Genomic DNA, 24,877 nt, shown 5'->3' on the forward strand with positions numbered 1-24,877 from the left:
TCTTGCAAATATGAGCTACCGAGGTCCTAACTGAGATGGAGGAAGGCAAGATAGGGGTCTGATTTTGGGGGAGAAGCCTCCAGGAGCCCATGAAAGAGCACAGAGGAAATCCCAACAGAGGCAGTGGGCTGGATTTGGCTGCTTACTGCATCCCTGCACCAGGAGGCGATGTCAGGGAGGGCAGGGAATTCCTGTCGATGTCAGGGAGGGCAGGGAATGTCGCTGAGGGATGTCACTGCAGCTGACACACGCACCTGTGGCTGAGCACACTCTCCACTGCACCCAAAGCTCAGGGGAACGAACTGTGGAACTTTCACTCATTCCCCCCATCCCTAGTGTTACCCCCTAACAGCACCCCCCAGGTTTTCCCTGAACCCCACGGGAAGCAGACACAGGCTTGTGCTGCCCACCATGGGCACCCCTGGGTTGTCTCCCTGCTGGACGCACTGCCCCCACCGCTGTCTCTGGAGCCCTGGGGGGAAGGGGGTGCCTTTCTCCCCAGCCCCGGCTCTCCCTGCTGCCTCCCCACGGCTGCAGCCGCTCGCCTCGCTCCGATCCCAGAGCCGGGGCTCGTCCCTTCGCACCCTGGCGCCTTTCATCCGGAGTTTATTGTCATCCGCCCTAGCGGGGGAGAGATGGAGGCAGGGGAAGAACTGTTCGGCTCGGTGCCTTCTCTTGTAACCTGTGCCTGACCAATCTACCTCCTGAGGGGCTGTGGGGAGCTCCTCCCGCCCCGGCATCTCCTCAGCCCTCCTCGAGCCCCTCGGCTGCTGGCACCGGGAGAGGGATGGCAGCAGGGGCGGGATGAGGGGGAGAGAGCGACTGACAGCAGCTGCCCTTTCTTCAGGATGCATTGAGAGGAACGAAAACCTCCCGAGCTCCTTCCTCTGGGTGTTTGGGAGCAGCTCCTGCCTGCCTGGCGGGGTGACTCCTCTGCACTGTCTGTGCGCGTTCCTGTGCGTGTGCTGCTGCCATCGCAGATGTACCCCCAGCTGTCACTTCACCGCGCACAGTCGCTCCCTCTGCCGCCTCTCTCTCTCCTTCTCTCTCCCCCTGTTTATTATTTACGGAGGATTACAGTCCCTTTCCCACGCTGTCATCTCGCCGTGCCTCCCTGCCCTCCAGGCGAGGCGAGCGGCTGGCTAGGGCGGGCTGCTGCCAGCCAGGGTCCGCCGAGAGCCCAGCTGCGAGCAGCGGCACTTTCTGCTGGATTTGCTTTGGGATTGTACCGGCTTCGGAGGGCTGCGGGAGCTGCCATTCCCACAGGAGGGTCCATCCCAGCCTGAGAGAGGTGAGTAAGGACGTGCCCCTTCGGCGTTTTCCCCCGCGCCCGGCTGAGCGAGGCGAGCGGAGCTGCCCCGGGCAGCGGCTCCCCGGGGAGGAGGTGGCAGCGGGGGCACTGTGTGCCAACAGCGCAGGGCTGCCCTGTGCCACCCCGGCACGGCAGAACGGCAAACCCGCCGCACAGCCTGTCCGCACTGCTTCCAGCCCCGTCTCGGGCCGCCGGGAGCCACTTCTCCCAGCTGAGGATGGACCGCAGCTTTCCTTGCACCACCGGCGGCTCCGGTGCAGCTCTGGGGCTGAGCACTCGGTGCCAGGTACCGGGCAGCTCCCGGGGAGCTCTGCCTTTTGTCCCCTCCCCGGGGCTCTCACAGGGGTCAGCATCAGAGGTGCCACTCGCCTCCCTTCTGATGGCTTTGCTGGCTATCGGTAAGAACAGCCTAAAATGGAGAGTACAGACCAACATCGAACAGGTTCAGCACTCAGTGCACAGCTTTGGGATCGGGGGTGTGTGTGTATGTGTGTGGGTGTGTGTGCTCACGGACATGACCACAGGACATGGAGTGGGGGATGCCAAATCACAAGCAGAGCCAAAAATAAGTCCCGAGTTGCTTTCAGCATCTCTGCAGGCTGAGCCTGTGATTTCTGAACTTTCGGGTGGAAGGCACAGCACTGAGGGGGGTGGGTGAAACACAGCACAGAGAAGCTTCACAGCCTTTTCAAGCTCCACTGGGAGGAGAGGGTGAGAATGAGGTCCCAAATGAGATGAAGCACGCTATGGACAGGGGTATTTACATGTCTGTGTGTGTGTGTGCATACACACGCATGCACAGACACGTGCACACACACATCCCACACAGGGCATTCTGCCCCCTCCTCCTCCCTCTGCCTGACCAGTGCATTACCGTCCCTGCACCTCCTGCTAATAAGGAGAGACATGTTAAACTGGAGCTCTCCCAGTTTGGGGGGACAGGGTATTTGAAGCTGTTGCTGTAAGCAGGTCATGACCGAGCTGGGCCCCAGGCCCGCCACGTGGACTGTCAGGTAACCTGAATGTGCCACATCCAGCACAGCCCTGATGGCAGTGGCAGCAGGGTACAGCACTGCTCTGCTGCGGGGGTCTGGCCTGCCACTCAGGGATGGAGAGAGAAAGTAAGATCTCATCTGGGGAAGGACTGAAGCAGCTGCTATTGCAGGAGAGGGAAACCCTTAAAAGACAGGGGAAGCCTGTAAACACAGACAGCGACTTGTCCCAAAGCAGGGGACATTCCTAGCAGTGAGGAGAAGGGAGCCTCTCCAGAACTGCAGACCATTTTTCTTCTGAGCTTTGTCACTCAGGTCTGTTTGGGGGCGGAGGGGGGGGTGGATCTTCCTCTAACTGCTGTGGGCAAACAACATTTGCAAGGGAATTATTCCACATGAGCGAAAGGCTTGCGGGAGTTGTCTCCCTGTCAGACATCAGTGCTGCCTCTGTTCGTGCATCCTGCCCACTTGGAGGAATTATGGTAAATCCTCAGCAAAGGGGCTCCTTGCAAAGAGAAAGGGGGGAAGCCTTCTTATGTAATTTTTATACCAGATCATAGCTTTACCCTTTCCCCCAGCAAAGTGAATGTCGCATCTTAGCAAGGTGCACTCTCAGCTCAGATATCTTTAAGAGTTACTCCAGCTTCCTGCCCTTCCTCTGTTTTTTTTTTTTAAGCCTGATGCAGAAAGGATTTTCTAGGCTCTTCTGCACCACAGAAGCCTGATGAAGTCAGAGCTGTGTCTCAGTAGGGCTGGGAGAGTCAGCAGCAGCACGGGGCCACAAGGACACCTGGACAGGAGCATTCAGGGAGCAACAGAGGCTGGCACAGGATGGGGAGAGGCTCAAGCCTGTGGGAGGGCATTTCTGGGTAGTTCTTCGGTGCCTCTTCAGCTCTTGCCTGTTGCTGAGTTAAAAGACAGAGCAGGCAGTTTCCTTCACTTGCCATGTTTGGTTACAAGCAGCTGCTTACACTGCTTGACAACTGTCCCAGTCCTGGGTGGCTCAAACCATAACTCAGATGCCCATACTGGGATGCTCCTGCCAGCTGGGTAATGCTACACCATGACACACACTCAGTTCTCAGAGGAAAGAAGCGGCAGTGGGAGTTCTGGGGTGTTCCTCCTGCTGCAGGGAAATACCTTGTGACACACACCTTATTCCTGCTGTGCCTTCACTAAAATGCTGGCTCACAAAAAGGCTTCCTGTGACTGAGGGTATGGTAACAGCAAGAAGATGTTATCTTCTATAAACTATAACTAGTTCAACTCCAGACTCAAGAGATGGAAGGAAAAGTTGCTTCGTCTGCGAGGGGTTGGATTATGTGAAATATATCATTCATATTGCAAAAACAAGCAGTTGAAAATTAGTAAATACAGGTACTGGAGACAGTGAGCCACTTGCACTGGGTTGCAGTCCTGACTGGTAGGATCACAAGCTGTATTTTCATGAGCTGCTTCATTCAGGGTGCTTGGCTACATGGTGCTCAAGGAGTAAAGCTGGGGGCTGTCTTTTTCTTTTTTTTTAATTTTTTTTTTTTGGGTACTGCAAATGCCTGTTTTATTTGTTTACTGCCTGCCAAGCAAGCCCTGCAGGCAATACATCACTATTCATTGTCTTGTGGTGTTCTGAAGATGTTAGCAGCTACAGTTGCCTCATAGCTGATGATAGAGAATTTATGCTTCTGACGAGGCAACAGAGTGATTGTTTTCCTGGCTTTTGAAGGGGAAAGAGACTTCCCCTTTTAGCCACACAGGGAAGGAGCAGCAGGTGCAGGGCCAGAGCCTGGGACCTCTTGGCTCTCAGTTCTACTGAGATTGCACCAGTTTTCTGGCTAAGCTGCCAGCATTTTGGAAAAGAAGCTGTGAGTGTTCAGCAGTTCTGCAAAATGGCCCCCAGGGTCTTGTGCTGGGCACCCACAAAATTAGGAATGTACAGACTGTGGCCTCCTGCCAAAACTGAGGTTTAATATTTAATTCTGACCATATAAAAACAGCCTTATTTATTACAATGTCCTCATTGTTAGCTTGAGTATCATGTGTCCTTTGCACTGAGTATGGGACAAGGTCCTGTGAAAAAAAAGAAGTAGTGCTTGGTTGGGTAAGCAAAGGCAGGGCTGTGCTGCATCCTTGCAAGTGGCTGAATGAAGGTTGGGCAAGTATAAGCTCACATTTAAGTCCTTGGCTTTGCAAGCCTATTTTATCACATGGCAATTTTTTCTTCTTTTAATGAAAATGACAATTTCCTCGTTATATTTTTATGAATGGGAAAACAAGAGACTGTCTATTATTTATGCACTGTGATGTCCCACACCCAGCACAGGAAGGACTGAGACTTAAACTTACAGCAAAGCCACACAAGTCAGAACTTCTCGACTGACTGCAAGGAAAGGCTGTTACTTGGAAGACGTGCCCTGCCACCACACTCCTCCTCTCTTGAGGGAGGCTGGGAAGATTCCCTCCTCATGAACCATGCTCTCACACAAGGGATAAAAGAGCGAGACCTCACCCTGAGTCTGGAGAGGAGCTGTTAAAGGCAACTTGGCTTGGCACTCATCTCTTGGGCTGCCTTTGCCCTCCTGGTGAGACTCCCTAGTGCCAGTGCTGCCCAAAGCTGCTGCTGCTGACTTTGCCATGGGGTACCACTTCTAGGGATTTCCATGGGATGTCAACTTTGCCATAAAGGTGTCTCTTCTGTGGCTGCAAACCTTGTAGAAAACTAAAGTCATATCAAACCTGCAGAGCCTCCTCAGCCTCGGCAAGCTCTGCAGCATGAGGCTGTGATCTGTGTGCTAACCCAGATGCATGCAAAGATCCTGGCTGATCTCTGGGTTGGGAGAGCTGTCACCACATCTCGTTGAGCTATGGGCAATGTTCCCAGCTTGTAAAAAGCACAAATGTGTCCCAGGGGTCCACAGACACCCCTGGAGCTGAAGGCAGCAGCCCAGATCCCATGCAGTTTGTGTGGCCTTTGCAGGGTGGCCCCTCTGGGATGCTCTGGGAAGGTGATGGGGGTGGTGGGGCAGCAGAACAGCCCCAGGCTCTTACAGACAGCACCAGCAACACTTGTGCCACAGTGGCAACCAAGTGAGACAGATCTTGCCAGCTCACTAAGGCAGAAAAAGGTCTCCTTCAGAGTCCAGTACAGGTGCATTGTGTGGGAATGCTGAGAGTCAGCCTTTACCCAGGAGCTCTGCCAGGAGCTATGTGCATGCTGGGTCACTGATCCCCTTATGATAAGAGCTGAGAGGATTTTTACTGCCAGCATCTTGTGCTCTGCCCCACCACTGTGCAGGCATGGATGGTCCCTGCCCCTCTGGACATGCCCAGGGCACAGCCTCCTGAGACCTTAGTTAAGTTCTTCCATTTTTCCAGTGTTTCTACATCCTCTCTTTCCTCCTCCCAGCATTTTGGGAGCCTGGCACCCAGGGAAGCACAGCCAACGTGGGGAGTGAGGAAAAGGGGCAGCAGCCTTGGTGGCAGCAGTTCTTCACCACGCTGCCTTCTCCAGAAGAAAGAGTAACAAGAGTCAAGCATAAGGAAGGTCAGTGAGCTCAAGGGCCCAGTGTGCTTCAAATTGCAGACAATGAAAAAAGCAAACCCAGTTTTTGGGTTGATGCAGAAATGAAGGATGGGAAACAAGCAAGTGTGGGGCATTTTGTGTGCAAGGGATCACTCAGGCTTGCAAAAGCTTGCCTCATTTTTGGAATGAGAAACCACAAAGGCTCATGGCTGAAGTGTCTTGACCCCCATAAGATGCACCAGGGGTCTCTTGGCATTGATCTGGAAGCCCCTTGATTTGGCAGTCTGGTCATGCTGTTTAACAGACATCGGGCCTAGCGCTCCAGGGACAGAGCTTATATTGATTAAAAACTTACATTTTCCTATCTTGCTGCTAAATTGATGCACCTCCATCTACTACTCTGTGCATGTAAATGTATCTCTTATCTCAGACAGGCTGGCACCTTCCCTCTTAAAGATCTGCTGCATCCTTTGACTTCAAGTAGGAGACCCAGGGAAGGTACTGGCTTAAAATTTTTGACCCCTCAGAGAATCCTTCACAAATGTGGGCCCATACCCACCTTCCTTCTTGAAAACCACCCAAATAAAAACAAGAAAGAGAATACTTTGGGACTCAGAGCACTGTCCAGCCAAGAAGTGCACAAAATACCTGTGAGCGCAGTAGTGATGGGAATGAGGACCAGAGCACCAGGATTCTCCCACCAAGCTGTCTTCTGTGCCTGCAACCTTTTCCTGGTTGTACCACCCACCCACACCCCCGGGGTAGGCTTGCCAGGAAGGGGGGAGCAGCATTTTAAATGCCAGTGAGCTGGAGGATGCTCGTGGGGTGTAGGGAAGGAACTGGGAGCAGAAGGGTTGTCAGACCTGCCAGGGCAGGAGTGGCTGCAGTCCTTCTGTCAAGGGACTGAGCAAAAGGATTAAGGGCCTGAGCTACCACTGACCATGGGATTAACCCCTGCAGGAAATTAAAGTTGTAGGGAAGGCTCTTCACTCCACAGCTGAGAGAATGAGAAAAACTGGGATCTGGATTAGAACTGGCAGGGCTGGTGACAAGCCACCACCCACAGCCAACTGTTCCCGGCTGGATCAGAAAATGTTATCTCAACCTTCATGTAGAACCCCCCTCCACATCTCACTTGGTTACCAATTTTTGCCAACAGTGTGAGAAGAACAAAAACATCACCCTGTGGCAAGAGAAAGAGGAGGAAACTGGGTAGTCAGCTCACGTATCCCTCCTCTGAGCCCCTCTCCCACTCCCTCACCCGCTTCCCTTCTCAGCTGCCTCCGTTCTGCAGGAGGAAACGCGCACGTGGTCTGTCGCGTTCGGCAAGACTTGGAGAAGATGCTGGCACACACATGGCTGGATTTCTTCCTGTCAACTGCCCCCTCAGCTCTCCTCCTGCTGCTGCTCTGGGCCTCCTCCATATGCCGCGCTCTCACTGTGCCGGGACTTTCCTGTCACTCCTGGTTGGATATCCCGCTCTCTCCACCTGCTTCCACAGCTTCCCCAGGAATTCCACATCTCCACAGCAATCTGGGTCTTCCCCAGCAGTGCTACCCTCCCTGTCACCCCTTCCTATGCTCTGTATTTCTCAGAGGATTTGCTGTGGCTTTATGCCCTCGGTATTTGCAGCTCCTCCAGAATTTCCCAGTCTCATTATTGTGCATTGGTCAGGGAGGCTTGGGATGCAAATAGTGTTTTCTGCTTGAGGAAATGAGGAATCAAGAAAACTGGCTTCTCTCCTGTTTTTGCGCAGGCCTGTCAGGAAACTTTGGGAAAACCTGGCCAAAAATCCTTTATTCTGTGTAACTTTGATAAGGCCTACAAATACTCTCTGCAGGACAGGAGAGCATTTACAAGCCCAAGCACAAATGCTGCACTCGACAGCTTTGAAAATCCTGAGTGAGTGGGGAACTGATGTGGTCTAATAATGAACTATCAAAAGCAAGGCAGCTGAAATTTTAGCCAGCCAAAATCAGCAGCCAGTTTTACCTGCATCATAGTTTACCCCTCCATAAAATGAAGATAAAGTTGATCTTTCTTGGAGGGTGCTAGGGAGGAAATATTTTTTACCATCAACACATTTGCATTTCAGGGGTGCCTACATTGCCAATCTAAAAATCAGAAGCTTTTTGACCTTTTCACATCACAGATTTATTCACACTAGGCCAGGAATGTGGCAGAGTCCCTTACAAGACCAAGTGGGTTTTACACTTTTTCTACTTGCTTTACAGCCCTCTGTATGAGGTGTTTTCCTTAGCTGTGATTGATCACTGCAAGTCAGAGGGCACTATTTCTTCTGCAGCTGGGTTTCTCGTATGAATTTAAAATGTGCTTCCCATTGATTGTGACAGCACAACACTAATGAATCTTGAACACGTGTATTAATAAATCAGCAAGTGCTGCAAATGAAGCCCCCAGCTCTTTAGCTTGGAAGCTCACTGGGGCAGTGATGCACACTGGATATTTCTAAGCACTGCTGAGTTTCTCTGCCACCTCTGAGTGTTTTTGCATTCCAAAGAGACGACACAGAGGGGCTGCCACTGAGACAATGTGACCTCTTGGAACTGATAATTTGCACAACTAACAGTCCTGTTGGGGGACCAAGAGTGGGACAGGTCTCCATGCCATCTAAAGCCACCTGTGGTGTGGTAGCCAGATTATGAGACACAGATTATGTGTCTCTGCTGCCACTTGCCCTGCCAAGGGCAGATGAGGGGACATGCACAGAACAACATGCCTTAGTTGCTAGATGCTGGGGTACCACTGTCCCCCTCCATTAAGGGGCGATGGCAATAAAACATGAATCCTAAAAGCAGCAAGGAAAGGGGAAGGAAAGGAGATAATCTCCTTAAAGTATCCCCCATGCCCTCTCTCGTGCTGCTGCTTTTCTGATAAAGGCTAAAGCAATTCAGCATTGGAAAGGGGAAAGGGACTTTGCCGTCAAGGAGAGTGTGGGGGAGGGATGAAAGTCTGTGCATACTTTCTGATAATTTATTGCTGGCATCTGTTGCAGTCTCTGCTACCTACCCTTCTGTAATCTAGGTCACCCAGATGCCCTGCCAGTGCTCATAAGCCAGGCTGTTAACGGAGTCTGATCCCTCAGCCATGATCCAAGGGACTTGAGGAGAGATAATCAGGGACAGAGGTTGCTGGGCTCTGTTTCTGACAGTGTCTCATCCTAGTGACACAGTCGCCTGTGTCTCTAGCCTCAGTGCTGTTTTCTGGAGAACGGGGTAGATTTACCCACCTCCCCAGAGCAGAAGCACTGCTGGCTCTTACCTCAGCCTTCCTCCTGGGGGTCACTAAACACAGAGTAACACCAGCTTACAGCTATGGCACCAGCCATTCCTACAGCACATGGCAAGCTTTGGCTAGAAGGTGACACAGAACTGGGAAAAGTTACTGAGCCAGTATGTGGCTACAGTGAACTGAAGCCCTCCCTGCTCTCCTAGCATGTTCCCTGGGACCCTCCCCACAAAGGCTATGGCTTTGGAGTGGTACTGCAAACATTGCTGGTGTCTGGGCACAGAGGAGCAGGCACAAGGCAGGAAAGGTGCCTGCTGTAGTTTCCAGGCCCTGGCAAGTGCTGCAGAGTCATTACAATCCCCTCTGCATCTCCCCCTTCTTTCCCTCCCCCTGCCCCCAGCAGTAAGGTTTGCTGTTCAATCTAATTAAGGGAATCCTCATTAGAGAGTCCTCTAGAGTCTGACAGCAGGCCAAATGTCCAAGTGGCACTTCAGCTTGGTGTATTTTTGGCCACTGGAGCCCATGGGCCAGAAGTGGATGATTTCATTTTGTTGCTTTGAGCTGAAACTAAAAAAGTTGTCTTTTGCTGTCCTATTTGAAGCAGCAATAGGAAAAGGCCATCACCAGCCCCAGAGGCGACCCTGTTTTCTCTAGAATGTGGAAAGACATTCAACTCCAAGCACATGGAAGAAAGCTGTGGCCACTGTGCCCCATGGATCACAGGGCATGCAGCTGCCATGCTGCTCTAGGGACAAGGAACCATCTAGAAAGCCCATGAGAAAGACTAATGTTTGGTTTGTGGAGCCCTTGGGTGACTTCAGAGCATTCAGAGCTCCAGCAGTGCTGACCAGCTCTGAGCCCCCAAGCAATGCCAGGCAAGCTCAGGACAGATGGCACCTGCCTCTCTTGTTGAGTTGGGGGCATGCAGGAAGCACTCCTAGGTCTGGCAGAGTGCTCTCTGCTGGAAAAATCCCTGGCTGTGAGGCTGAAAGCAGCCAGACACATCTGGTGCTGCTCTGGAGAGGCTGGAGGTGTGGGCAGGTTTGCCCCAAGCTTACAGGTACCTGGCAGTGAGCACAGCTGGCCTGGTGCTCTGCACAGCAGAAGGCATCTCTTGGGCCACAAGAAAACTGCTAATTAAGTTAGAATTCAAGACAAGTCAGAGGAAACCTTTAAAAAAGAAACTCTTAAAAATCCTCTCGGGCTCCTTGCTCTCTCCTGACTGTGGAATATTAATCACTAAGGGTATAATGTTCTCATGGGCAGTAGATGCGTAGGAGAAACTTGGTTTTTTTTCTGGATCTTTGGAATTAAAATTTCTCCATGAACATATTTCTTCAAGGTGGAAATGCAGAAGCTCTTTGACCCTCATCTTTCAGCAGCCAAGAACCTCTATGCATTCCAAATCTGCTGCTCTGCCACCTGGGCATATGCTTGGAGAAGCAGGCAGCTATGTGGAAGACATGGAGGTTAATAAATGTGGGTTGCAGAAGAGTCCCCAGCACATGTGCAAGCCCAGCTCTGTGCACACATTTGTAAATGTAAGCCAGGTTGTTGACTCTGTGCATTTCTACATGAAGGTAGCTGCTTTTAAGCCTTTGAAACACGTGTATGAGTGCACACAGGGTGGCTGCTATCTATGGAGTGGGGAGTGTGGCATATATGTGACACGCTTTAAAATAATCCTGGGTTTATCAAGGCCCCTCCATCTCAGTGCATGTTGCAGTGCAGGAGACAGCATTAAAGCCTGAACAGGTGTTAATCACTATGCACTGTAATAAATTCTAAACATAGGGAAAAGGCTTATTTATACATGGCTGCTCCTCCCACCCTGCACTCTCTGCTTGAGCCTCGGTGCTGCCTGAGGGAAAGAGGCGCCCGTGAGGTACCAGAAATGAGTGCAAGAGCTGGACCTGCCCTGCCAGAGCAGGAGGAGATGGGGGTGGAAACCCTGACCCTGTCCCCAACCTCACACCAGGGTGTGCCAGCCCTGCCCTCGGCCCCCATCGTGTCCTGGGGACAGCGTGGATGAGCTGCACAGAGCACGGTGGGAGAGACACCAGTGCATGGCCTGAGAGGGGCTGAGGGGACACCACCAAGGGAAACCGAGTCACAAAGCACCCAAAGTTTGGGGCATTTTTTTTTTTTTAATTTTTTTTTAATTGCTTAGCCCCCCTAATTGGAACCAAGCCAGCTGATACAGATGGGGTGTTACAAAACAGAGCCAAAAGGCAAGAGCACAAGGAACAGAGCTATCTATAACCCTGACAAAGTTAGATGGAGTGAAGGTGGGGAAGAGGGAAAGGCAGAGCATGGCAGGCGGCTGCCCCTGATGCTGAGAGCAAGGACGTGATCGTTTGGCAGCGGGATTTGGAGCTGATCGACTGGCGCTATCCAGCAGGCAGATAAGGCTCTGTGGCTGTCAGCTTAACTCTGCCGTTTATTCCAGTGCTGTAGGGAGTTAAATAGAGCACACGGAAAGCCTGCTGCCGGGGAGTGAAAGTCAAGGAGGGAGAGGGAAGGAAGAGGCTGGAATTGGGCAGTGTCCGGGGAGTCGGGTGGAAGTGGCTGCAGGCAGAACCCCTCCAGGTAAGTGCCTGCAGCTTTTCATCCTCCTTTTCCATGTGGACAGGCGGGGACAGGAGACTTCAGGGGTGGCATTTAGGATGGAGACGTTTCTATGGGGGATGCTGAAAGTCTCTTCGGTCAGGTCGAGCGCGGGCACCAAACAGGGACAGCTATTTGTTGCAGCTTCTCCTTCGGTGGAGACTGCAGGGAAAGGGCTCCAGCTCAGTTTGGGGAGAGGGGGGCTGCAGAGGAGGAAGGTGAAATTGGTTTCTGTACCACGAGAGGTATTTGGTGCATTGGCATTTAGGTAAGTGATCTAAACAGCCTTGCAAATGTGCTAGTCTAGGCACTGAGCCGTCTCGTAATTTTCATCAAGATGCTGATTTTAATGTTTCCTGGTGGTTTGCATTCCTGTATAAAATAAACCAGCCTGGGAGCCTCGGGGCGGGTAGGCACCTGGCACGTGTGTGGGGAGAGCGTGCTGGTGGCAGTGCAGCTCCTGGCTAAAATAGCCACCGTTGATGTTGTCAGAGCCCCACCGAGGGGATGGAGAATGGCTTATTTCTGTACTCAGGCTGAAATGTGTCCATCTAAGTGCTGCTGTGGCTGTGGCTGGCACGTCAGAGAGTACGCAGGGGCACAGAAGGGTTTGTGGTGTTTTCATTTTTCCTGCCTCCTTGTATCCAAGAGGGAAGCGGGAGGGAAGTTGAAACCTGTTGTCAGTCACTTATTGTCAGGGGAGAGTTTATGGTCTTTGGGTTTCTAATTAGACTGAGGATTTTTCCCTCTACTAATTAAGATGCAATTCCTCTCTTTCCAACACTCCCACTCAGTCTCCCCCGCCTGAGGTCCTTCCTTCTCCCTCTCCTGCGAGGCTCGCTCGCTCTCAGCTCCTGCAGTCGCTGCAGTGGGAAATCCCCAGGCTGAAGCTGTGCTGCTCCAGCCACCACATCCATTTTACCTTAGAGCAGACAGGAAGTGCTGGTAGGGAATACGGCATGGGGAGGGGGAGTGGGGGAGGAGGAGGGGGAGAGGAGCAGCTTGGCAGCTGCTGGTGCCCAGATCTCAGTGAGCCTGAGCTGTGCGTCAGGCAGAGGGTGCACAGGTGGCACCAGCCTGCGTGGAGGTGACAGCAATGAGCCCGAGTCTGCTGCCCTGGCAGCTAAGGGTCACCTTAGCAATGCAGCAGGTTGACCTTGAGCGTGAGGCTAACGTAGCTACCGTGGCAGGCTACGCAAGCACAAACTTCTCTCTGGCACTTGGGCGAATCAGGTTTTATTTCTGCACCGTGAGGTTCAAAACGAATTAATGTTGCGCCTTCAACACACTCCACCTCCCGAAATATCCTCCATTTCTCCTCCAAAACAGAACTGATGCCTCAAAGGCAAAGCCCTAATTGGGAGGGGAAAGGCCAGCAGTGAGCTGAGCCCTGTGTGCTGCAGCCAGGGAAGTGAATCTCACCCGCTGTGTTGTGCTGTCCCTCCCCAGGACCTGGCAGGCGGGCCACAAGGTCACTCCTTCTCCCTGGGGCCGTGGGCCAGGCTGGCTGGTGGATGTGAGGACACGCTGGAGAGGACCACCATGCTGCCTACAAGTGCTGGCCACCGGTGGAGGAGCAGGTTCCTCATGAGGTGGCAGGAGGCTTGCCGTAAGTAATGCCTACTCAGGTACCAGCTACAGTATTCGTGTTTGTCAAGGGATGGGAAGAAAATAGGTCACATCAGGGTTAAGAACAGGGGAGAGGGACAGCTAAGAATGGAGATGTTTGAACTAATTCCTGATTCCTTTAGAGGCCAGGCTAGCTGGGGGGAGAGTGATATTCTAAAGCTGAAGATGGGCTTAAAGTGGGACAGCGAGTGATGATTGCTTCTGAATTCCAGTGGGCCTGGCAGGTGAGAAACAGCATGACAGACACCATTGCACAAAGATCCACCCAGAACATTTCTCAAATCAGTATCCTGTGAGCTGCAGACTCCTCTCTGGGCTTGGGGTTTATACACAGGCTGCTGAGCAGGGCTCCCAGCTCTTCACAGCAAAAGTCATAACAGATTTTAGAAGGAAATGCAGGATGTGAAGGCAGAATTCTCCTACTGGGCACTGCCACATGTAGTGAAAATCAAGGAGTAAATAAAGAAGCTCTCTTTCAAATTAAATTGTAAACGTTCAGCCTGTGCATATTCCCAGTGGGCTGGGGCAGCTGCTACAGTACCCCCGAGTGCAGAGCAGGCACTGCTGGGGTGATGTGGGGCTTTTGGGAATTTATCTGCATCTCAGAGAAGCATCTGGGGACCAGAGCAGAGGGAAGGGGACACTTGGAGAGTGTGCCTCACTACTGCATGCCCAGGCACCAAGTAGGTCTGTGGTTTCCCTTGTTCCAGTCCTCCTGGTCACATTTGGAGCTGCAGCTGTAAGAAGCTGGGGGAATTATTTCCTTCTCCATAAAACAAACATCTTTGTAATCCATCCTCACAGACTAGGCTGTGTAAATTATTTGTAAGGAATGCTACTGAGTCTTGACTTAATCTGATATACCTGGATCAGATTCCTGCCACCTACTAGAGTCACCAAACACCCCACAAAGTAACTTGATCTTCCCCAGACACAAAAACACTTATTATCCCTCCTTCTGTAGGGCTGGAAGACAGCTTCAAGTTCTGTCTATTGCTTCCCTGCCTCTCTCTCCTGTAGAGCTGCATCCTAACCAAAGCAATGAATTCCCTGGCCTCAGCTCACATCCTCATGGATGCACTTCTTGCGAATGAAAACGAAATCTCTTTTCTGTACGATTTTAGTAAAATATTTCCAAAAGCATACAGCAATATATGGGTAACAACAAGACGTTTTTGGCATATCCTACACGGCTGCAGAAGCTTGGCATGAATCCATTTCCTGAACATAACCACAGCCAGCTGCCTGAGACTCTGCTGCTGCCAGCAGTGCCAGCACACACACTGGTGGAAGCCACAGCCACCCCGGCGGCGCCGCGGGCATTCGCAGAGATAAGCCCTGAGCAGAATGCCACCTGGATAGCATTACACACGGGCTGCTCCTGCCTTTCTTGGTGTACAAAGCAGCTGTTATCTCATCATCACAGCTGCCAATCTATTATTAATACTGGCTTTTGTTAAGCGTCCAGGAAAAGACGGGGGTCACTCGAATGACTCATGGCTCTTTCCCTTCCCCACTCTAGCTCCCATTCTTTTTAATTCTCTCCCTACAACAAAAGTGTGACCTATGCTGAACAGAATTAAATATCAGCCAGCCAGTCAGTACCTGTTCTGCAGTAGTCCATACGCTATGATCTACTTTCATGGCAATTTCTGCTGTGGGCCCCAGCCTCTGCATGACAAGAAAGCACAGAGGTGCTCTGGGTAAAGATTTGTCTTGCATTTCACCATAAGGATCCATAATTCTCCTCAAAAGAGCACATTTATTGGCATGGCCTGAGCTGATGTATACCTGAGATCTCAACAGTAGGACAGTAAAAAATTATTGAAGAATTGTGAAAGATAGATGAAATAAGAGAGAACTGATATATTATCTCTGAACATTTATCCCTTGGTCCTTAATAAAGTCATATAGCTTAGGATTCAAAGGGGATAGTTCTCCTTAGACTACCAGTCCATAAATCTGCCAGTTCTCACAAGGATCACTGGGAACACAAACCTGCCCTGTGCAGGATGGCAGGGTTGGAGTGTGAAGGCACAACGCTGACAGAAGCAAAGTCGCTATAAAAAACGGGCTGTGGGTCAAATTGAACTCTAGAGAGGGGCACGAGGGAAGAGAGGAAGAGCATGGCTGACTGCAAAGCTGCTCCAGGCAGAGCTTCTCCACAGCACGGGTCTCTTTTGGCTCCCTCTCTTGTGGCAGTCTTTTCACAATTCCTTTAGGATTAAGAAGTAAAACACCTGCTTGTTGGTTCCTTGAAGTAAAGCAGGACAGAAGAACCTGACTGCCAGTTCAGGAAGGAGAGACAATAAATGCATCCCCTTTAGCTACCATTCACCCCTAAAAAGACTCCAGCAACCCAAGTGACTGCCTTCTCTGAAGAAAAGTGAGAAAGGGAGAGGACAGGCTTGATGTACAGGCAAACCTGCTTCAGTTTTAGTCAAATGCTCAAACTTGTCACCTTAAAATCTGTGAGGGAGCTGAATTTGCTTCCCACATTGAAGAATAGTGGAATTCATTGTGCGATCTCAATTCCACAAAAGGAACTAAGATGAAGATGCAAATGTTTTACATAGTCTGCTTAAACATAGCTCCCACTCCTCTAATGACAAGAGGCACAGAGCTTGCTTTCTTGTTGATAATGCTGCTTTGTCACAAAAATGAGAGTTTGAAAAGCCACTGGCTCCCAGGGAAGGCTGGTAACTAGTGCCCTGGTGCCAGTGGCAGGATCTGGACCCACGTCTGGAATCCAGAGCAGCTCTAAAAAATGCTGATCCGTGGTTTGTCCAGCCTTGACTTTGAGACAGTGTAGTGCTAACCCTACACTGTGTTAACCCTTTTCTTGAAACTGCTTTTGTCCCTTACCAATGCACACTCCTTTTCCTCGTTCCATTGTTGTGGGCAGTTTTGGTCAGATGTGGTTTAAACTGTTCTTCACATGTCTGTTGCCTGCCCAGCTGGTAACCATGATCCAGGGTTTGCCTCAGGATTTGCACAGAAGGTGTCCAAAGTTCTTAATAAGAACAATTGCTGGATCTGCACCCATTCACCACCTCTGGATGGGGGTGGTCGCTGGCCACCCAGAGATACTTTTGGGGCTGTTGCTATAAGATTCAGAAAATTTTTTGAGACCAATGGCAAGTACCAGGTGTCCAGTGATTCAGGGACTCGTTACTTTTCAGCAGTTGTCTTTGTCATCCCTTTGTAATGTAATGTAATTCATTAAAAAGTGTACACAAGGCCCATACAACACACTGTAAATATGGTAAGCAAATGATACCCTGATTTAGAGGCTTAGATCTGAGTCTTATCTATCACAAATATTAGGATTCAAACTGCAAGACCACACCTGAAATGTAGGTTATTTTCATTTTTCTTAGAGGCTTTTAAATAACATAACTGTTTCTGAAAAATTGGAACTTCTTAAATATACCTGTTCCCTCCTCTCTCTACCCTGACTGTTTGGAAAGAGCTGTCCCTTGTCAGAGGTGACACCTCCCACCACTCTCTGCTCCATCCTCCTCTGGCAGGTACCAGTGTTCCAGTATCTGTTGGCAAAGTCCACTGGGATGCACTGTTCTGACTTTGCTGTGAAACTGGAAGGGTATTTACTCGCTTGTTCATAAAGAAACAGGCTAAGAGGAAAGTCATGCTGTCAGGATGCAGGGCAGCAGTGAAGGAAGGTAGCTGTGAGGAAGCTCATGGCACTGCAGGGCATTGCAGTGAAGAGCCCTGCTGTGAGGTTGTGTTGTAGTGAGTGGTGGGTGAGGATGGGAAAGCACTGATCTAATCCATGCCCTCTTTCTTCCTGGCTTTTCACCTTCCAGTGCTTGGCTGCTGGCTCTCACTGTGTGCTGCTGAGTCCTTCTTTGCTTGCCCTTCCTCCTGCAAGTGTAACAGTGGCAACCTGGAAGTGGACTGTAGTGGCTTGGGCCTCTCCTCCATTCCCTCAGACATCCCCACAAACACCAGGACCTTCCTCTTTCTCAACAACAAACTCAGCATCCTGCCAGGAGCAGTGTTTGCCAACCTCTCTGCTCTCCAGAGGCTGGATCTATCCAACAACTTCTTGGACCAGCTCCCTCAGAACATCTTCAGTGACCTGGGGAACCTCACGGAGCTGCAGCTGAGGAACAACAGCATCCGGGCCTTGGACAAGGACCTGCTGCAGCACACGGCCCTGCTGCGCCGGCTGGACCTCTCCATCAACGGCCTGGCCCAGATCCCTTCGGGCATCTTTGACGACCTGCCTGCTCTCCGCTCCCTCTCCCTCAGGTCCAACCGCCTGCAGAGCCTGGACAGGGTGACCTTCGAGCCTCTCACCAGCCTGCAGCTGCTCCAGGTCGGGGACAACCCCTGGGAATGCGACTGCAACCTGCGGGACTTCAAGCACTGGATGGAGTGGTTCTCCTACCGAGGTAGGTGCTGGCGCCGCGGGAGGTGGTGGAGGAGTGCTGGTCTTCCAGGAAAGGCAGGAAAAGGCAGGCAGGGGGAAACAGGAGCAGATACACCTGGCAGGGCAGGCTGACCTGAAGGACAGCTCTCAGCCAAAGACCATGAGGACCCTGCCATGATTTAGTGCCACTGCACCTTCATACAGCAGCACTGCCAGTCTGTGAAGTGCCCAGCAGCCCTAGATCTCCTATTTGCTTCTTTTGTTTCTCATCTGAATTATTATCTGGTTTTTTTAATCTTGAGAGAAGAAAGAACTTTCCTCAACAACATTAAAATTTTAGGATTATGAATTCACCTCACTCTGCCTAAAGAGAAGAAGTGCTTTTCACACTTGGAAATAACCACTCCATTCTCTTTCTTAAGCTGAGAGAATTAGAAGTCAGATTTGGCTGTAAAGCATCAGGTTTGCTGCCAAAAAAACCCCCAAACCCTAGGAAACAGTGACACTTAGGAAAAACACTGAAACTTATATTGGAGAACCCAACCTACAGCTCAAATTAGCAAGCCAGGCCCCAAGTCAGTCTCGCTAGAAAATCATCATTTCAAACCGAGCACTTTGACAAGTTTGTATTTCCAGATTTTCCTTGAAACAAAGAAGACTAGGAAGGTACATGTCACTTATCAGGCATGCTGATGGGATGACATGTTTTCAGGAGCTGCAACTCAAAGAAGGATGGCACATTTTACAGGAGTGAGGATTGAAGGCCTGACCTTCTGTTTCTGGAACCAATGAGTAGGAAAGGGTCTCAAATCATGCGGATAGCAACAGTCAGCTGTCACATCCCTGCTGATCACAGCCATGCTGCAAGGAGATTATCTCTGCCTGTGGCTACACTGCACTCTGAAATATGCATTTGTGTGAGCAGAATCAAACAAGCACACGAGTGCCACTTTCCACTTTTTTGATTTGTTTTTTTTCTTGACTACCATGTTACCAAGTCAGTGGAAAGCAGGCAGACATAATTTTGCTTTTTTTCCTCCCCTTCCAAGGAAGCTGCCCAAACTCACTCAAGCATTTGTTTCAACATCTGTCATTATTTTCACAGAGATGGATTAGTTGTCAGAAAATGGGATGTGTATCTGTTGTTTTTTTTTGAGAAGGTACAGCCTGGTACTATCTTTTTGCTTTAATTTCTCCTTTTCTAAAGTGGTTCTACCGAGACTTACATAACTCACTAAACAGTATGAGGCTGACTTAATGGTTTCAGAGGGCTTTCATGTCTTGGTCTATGCAGATAGCATGCACCAGGAGCTCTGGTGTCAAACCCAGCCTAGGCAGAGGCACGCTGGGTGGCTGACATGGTGGAAGCTTCTGCAGGGAAAATACTTTAGCAGGTGGGAATGAAGGCACATGAACTCACCCCAGCTGAGGATCTAAACCTGCTGTCTCTGTCTGGGGATGGAGCTGTGATTGACTGCTGTTATCTCTGTTGGAACAGGTGGGAAAATCGACCAGCTGGCCTGCACCTTGCCCAAGGAGCTGAAAGGAAAGGACATGCGGATGGTGCCCATGGAGATGTTCAACTACTGCTCCCAGCTGGATGACGAGAACAGCTCTACAGTGCTGGACAATACTGGCCCACCTTGCACTAAAGGAAGCCCTGCTCCTTCCAAATCCAAATCAGGCCCAGAAACAGAAGTGGAGCCCAGTGTGGGATGCCCTCAGAAACAGCGGTACAGGCCTGTGAGCGTGCGCCGGGCTATTGGCACTGTGATCATTGCAGGGGTGGTTTGTGGCATCGTTTGCATCATGATGGTGGTGGCAGCTGCCTATGGCTGCATCTACGCCTCCCTCATGGCCAAGTACCACCGGGAGCTCAAGAAGAGGCAGCCACTCATGGGTGACACAGAAGGCGAACATGAAGAACAAAAACAAATCTCTTCTGTGGCGTGAAACTGTTCTAGGAAGGAAGGGACAGCGATGAGAAAAGGTACCTGAGAGCAGTCAAGCATGGGGTCCTCCCAAAATACATCTTCCCAGACAGACTGTGCTATTGCTCCACTCACCCAAGTAGTACAACATGCTTCTGGGGGGTCAGGGCACCTGGCTCAATTTCTTTTCCTCTGCCCCAGGCCCGTTTTGTGCCCTTTCACCCTTGGGCCCTCCCAGACAAATAAAGTAGAGTCAGACCTCGAGTGCTTGCTGTGCCTCATGCCCTTGCACAGAGCTTCCCTCACATGCCTGCTGCAAAGGCAGCTGGCACCTTCTGGGAACCTGTGTCATCCTCTCAGCTTCGGTCCTGAGTCGTCCTGTATCCTGTCAGGAGTTCTCTGCAAACAGAGAGCGGCTGTGTGGAACCTTCTGTGGGGAGCAGGACACCAGCAGTGTCCCTGCCTCTCCGTTAGGTCACTGCTGTTGTGTGACACTACGTTGCTGCCTACCCTAAAAATCAGTGCTGCCAAGATGACATCAGGAGGGAGGCGAGGTCCCTGTGGTAGGGCAACAGTCAGTGGCAGATTTCTCTTCTCACTTTTAGAGGTGGAAAGATACTTGTATGGCCCTAACACAGTGCCAGGGAGCACAGTGTCCCTCTTTTTGCTCCTGGCCAAGTCCAAACCTTTGAGCTGACACATGTGTCATCTGCTGCAGGTGCACAGGCACAGAGTCATCCTCCTGTACACACACACACACACACACACAGACTCATTCTGATCCCAACACGCACACACACAGCCAGTCCCAGTTCCAGGCATCCAGGCACCCTCCTGCACATGCAGAGCTATCACCCACGCCCATGCTGACCTGCCCTCTGCATGCAGCCATGGATACATCCAGCCACTTTACCTCACCCTAATCATAGACATGCGTATCCCCTTCTGCTTCAGACAAAAAACATGCACATGCCACCGAGGAGTAACAAAAACAACTCAGCCACAGTGCAGAGCCACTGGGAACTGGCAGGAGAGGATGGAGAGAGGGAAAGTTATTGAGATTACACCACCAATCTGTGGAAATGACTACATAGCATGAAAAAAAACAAAGAAGGTGTGTTCTTATCTATTTTATGTCTTCTCTAATAAATGGTGAGGGTAAGGATATGAAGCCTCCATTTAGAAATGTTTGATTGGCAGATCAGAAGTGGGTCATCAGGAAAGACTAGAGGAGGAGGTGGCTTACCAGGAGCGTAAGCCATGCTGAGTAGTGTGAGCCTAGGGAAAGGTGTCAGGGGAAGAAGTCACACACCCCAGGAGCTGCCACGGCTGGCACAGGGGCCGGCATGGTGCGTGGAACAGGGTGATGCAGCTGGCGTGACCAAAAGGAGTGGGCAGAGTTCTGGAAGGTCTTGAGGTGAAGGCTGGAACCTGCAGCACAGTGTGGCACATGTGGGAGAGCCCAGGAAGGGTCTGGCATAGGAGGCAGCAGAGCCCACATGCACTCCCTTCACCATCTCTGGGGTGTCCAGGGACACCCACGGCTGAGTGTGCCCATGCACACAGCTGTGCACACTGCCACTGTCACGTAGGGTCACTTCCCCCAAGCAGATTTTAAAGCCCTCAGACTGCAGTGCCTCCTATTAGTCTTAGCTCATTCTGACCTGACAGGAAAAAAAAATAGTGAGAGGGAGAAAAAAATGAAAGGAACTCAACATAAGGACTCATTTTGTATCACTGGAAGTGGGATAAAATGCTGTCTCCAGGGGAGAGCGCACATTGCCATGGTAACCTGCTCTAACCCGTCACAGTGGGTATTCCTGGGCGAGGAAGATGACACTGGAGGTCGTGCATCCACAGTGCCTGTGGATGGTGAGATCCCTGCCATCAGGAAACAAGCTGGCAGCCAGCCCAGCTTTGCAGGGTGTTTTGCTCACAACCTGCGTTCAGAGCCCTGCACGCTCTGCAGGTGGACCCTGCCAGGGCACATCCCCTCTCCCACCTGCTCCATCTGAATCCCAGTGCTGTGGGACATCCACAGCCTCCTGCTCGCTGTGACTGGACCCCTGTGGAAGCAATGCTGGCGCCTCACTCCTCCTGGTCCCACACAGGTGGTTGTACTGACCAGTGGGCACACAACATCATTAATCAAATGGCAAAATCCCTCCTGGTCTAGCCAAGGTCACCAGAGCCAAGGAGACAGGATGCTGTGCACTGTTTTAGCACGACTTCCCTTCAACACAGGGATGCACGGGGCAGAGGAGGATGTTCTTCAGGGAAGCACAAGACCAGGCTGCCACGGAGGAAGAACTGGGAGAAGCAGTCAGCCCACCCACCAGTGTGCGCACACACTTTCCCCCCGCTTCCAGCACGCTGTGGGGAAGAGGAAGAGAAGGAGGGGGGCTGGTGAAATGTGAGGAGGAAGGACTCTTCCCCCATGTACTGCACAGCCACTCCAACCATCCCATCTGCTCCAAGTGTAGCCCTCTCTGAAGGGCAGAACTGGTGCACTGCAGACTCCGTATGCGTGTTCCTGCTGCTCCACATTCCCAGCAAGCCAGGACCAGACTCTGCCTGCTGGATCCAAACCCCTCCCCAGCCTCCCTCTCAGGGGAACCTCTCCCTTTACCATACTGGACTCCGCAATCATACTTGAAATGGGACTTGAGTCAGAGCGGTATATTTATAGATCTATATTTTACTTGCATCAAATGGTGACATATTGCACAAAACAAATGGGATCTATATATGTGTGTGTGTGTGTGTGTGTATGTGTGTGTGTGTGATAAGAGAGAGACTGTTTTTAAGGGAACAGACTAGAGGTGAAACAAATGGGAAGAAGGTAGGGGACAATGCAGGGGTTGAGGGTGTGAAATCCTCCTTCCCCTGAACCTTCCCTGTGACTTCCTCCTGCCCTGACCAATTTTTCTTTGTTGCTAACAATATTTTCTATATCCTGTGTTGTGGGGCTGGTGATGACCTTGCCCAACCTTTCCTTTTTTTTTGTTTTAATTTATACAGCAGAAAGTCTGGATTTATCTCAACCCTAGACAAGGGACTGCTATGTTTAGAAACCCACCCAGGAAAGGAGAAGACAGGAAAGGGGAGAACTGAGTGTTGCTGGGAAACACGAAGGCTGGCTATGAGGAGTCCTGCTGGAAAGCAAATGCTCTGCTTGGCAGGATGAGGACCTGTCCTTTGGCACACAGAGCAGAGTAACAGGGCCCATTGGGAAGTGCCCTCTTCATGGCACTGTTTGCAAACAGGCTCTTTCTCCATTCCCCAGCACACCTGGGGATCTGAGCTGCTGCCCTGGCACAGGCCCTGCAGGAACACAGCATCCCGAGCGGGCAGACATGGAGCTCTGTGGATGCTGGACACAGACTGAGCCAGTGCTCCCTGTGTGCCCAGCCAAGGGTTCCTCTGCTGTGTGGGGACAGCAGCTCCTGGTGTCCCTGCAGGCGTGGCTGGCCATGGGGGAACCCCCCTGGATGCTCCCTTTGCTGCAGGCAGCTACTGCAATGCCACAGGCAAGTGCCTGCCCTCAGGAAAGGCTCTGCTGGGGCTGGCAGGGCCACCAGGAACACCCCTCCTGTTCCCCCTGCTCCCCTTCCCCACACATCCACCTGTGGGACAGGCAGGCACATCCCTTGCAGGGAACAGATTGCACTTGTAATTCATTTTTTGTTACCGTTTGAGGGAGAGCGACAAGATTTTCTAAAATGATTGAATGGAGGTTTCTTTGGCATGAGACAGAAATTTTTAAAGGTATATTATATTTCTGGCTTGTTGTTACAGAATAATAATAAAGAATGTATTTTCCTATGCTCCTTCGTGTTTAAATGAGATCTCTGATAGTGCCACTCACACTTTCCCCATCCCTTGCAGAAGCAAACAGCACAGGGACACAGCCAGCCAAAGGAGAAAGCCCCTCAGTTCCCACAGACATTGTCTTGTCTGTACACACTGTTTGAAGCTGGAGTGAGCGTGCACACAACAGATCAGTGTAAGCCAGGGGGAGGCTCTAGGACTAAACACACAGTCAGTGAAGGTGAGACCCCAGATCTAAAAACACACACACAAAATGCTCCAGGGACACAGCCAGACAAGGGTGATTGTGTAACAAGGATAAGATACTGTGGCAATCAGCTCATTACATAAAAGTAGAAAGGGCCAAATTAATCCCTAGTGTAAGAACACAGGAGCCAATGGAGTTATATTCAGGTCAAACTTGATTCCAAAAGCTTTTTTTTTTTAATTAGAACATAATGTAACAAATAGGGAGCTATGGGTTCCTGCATCTCCAGATTCCTGAGCCTCTTGAGCAAGGTTATTTCGAAATGGATGGAAATTGCTATCTAATCCTATTGCACCCCCAAGTACACAAGCTGTTACCCCTAGAGCTAAAAGAGTCCCTCCACCAGCTGTTCCCTGGCTAGGTCTATCACACACAGCTAAGAAGTTTAAATTCCCCACTTGGCCACTTCCAGTGCTAAGCGTACACAATTCATCACATTGCCTTGCTGTAAGAATAAGCTCATCCTGACGCATATGGAACCACAAAGGATGTTAAACCCCACCACGAGCAAACCCCTGTGCCACCCGACTCACTCTGCTGTACTCAGCCACTCTGCTGTGCTCAGCCTGATCTTCAGAGAGAAGCTGGGAGCACAACCAGCTCCTGTTAATGCGCTCACAGCTGAGGCAGCTGTTCTGCTGAGAAGGTATGTGCTGCAGAGAATCACCATTATTGTTTAATAGCATGGTGTCTATGACACATAGTTTAATCTAATTTTGCCAGGTAGGTAGAGGAGTGCACACAGATACGACTCAGCAGTTCATATAATACCAGAAACACAGAGCAGGAAAAAAGCAAAGCCAACACACTCATCTGATGACTCTAGACTTTTTCAGTTCATGAACTGTCTAGGAGAGGGCTGGGATTTTCTGTGATTTGATTTATTATAATTTGATTCCTATTTGATATTGACCTGTATTTGTCCTGCTTACATACCTACTCATGCACACATGTAACACCCTGTAAAATAACCATGTAATTCTTTACATATAACAGATAAAATACGTAAAATAGGACTCCCCCTCAGTATCTTGTCCATCAGCAGCCCACTGTGCTGGCTTGATGAGCGTTTGCTAGCACTGATTGGAAGCACAGGTCAGAGGGTCAGTCCAAGCAAGTCCTAGCATGGGATTTCTGAGGGCCAAAAAGACTTCCCTCCAAGA

At 50.8% G+C, this 24,877-nt stretch overlaps 2 protein-coding genes across 3 annotated transcripts in view; one reads left to right on the plus strand and one right to left on the minus strand.

Annotated features, from left to right (window-relative positions):
* The window catches only part of CACNA2D4 (calcium voltage-gated channel auxiliary subunit alpha2delta 4), a 117,692-nt gene that overhangs the window by 28,192 nt on the left and 64,623 nt on the right, over positions 1-24,877 (minus strand). The gene's annotated exons all lie outside the window — the stretch shown is intronic.
* On the plus strand, positions 641-23,462 carry LRTM2 (leucine rich repeats and transmembrane domains 2). 2 transcript variants are annotated; one of them, XM_063395086.1, is made up of 4 exons: positions 641-1,291; positions 13,130-13,289; positions 17,137-17,727; positions 19,204-23,462. In XM_063395086.1, the coding sequence occupies exons 2-4, from the start codon at positions 13,223-13,225 to the stop codon at positions 19,656-19,658; spliced, it is 1,113 nt and encodes a 370-aa protein (XP_063251156.1). In that variant the 5' UTR covers positions 641-1,291; positions 13,130-13,222; the 3' UTR covers positions 19,659-23,462. The 2 variants fall into 2 exon arrangements, with proteins under 2 accessions (XP_063251156.1, XP_063251157.1); XM_063395087.1 differs by lacking the exon at positions 641-1,291 and adding an exon at positions 10,717-11,662.

This window comes from Prinia subflava, chromosome 4 (assembly GCF_021018805.1).
Source record: "Prinia subflava isolate CZ2003 ecotype Zambia chromosome 4, Cam_Psub_1.2, whole genome shotgun sequence".
Taxonomy (NCBI): domain Eukaryota; kingdom Metazoa; phylum Chordata; class Aves; order Passeriformes; family Cisticolidae; genus Prinia; species Prinia subflava.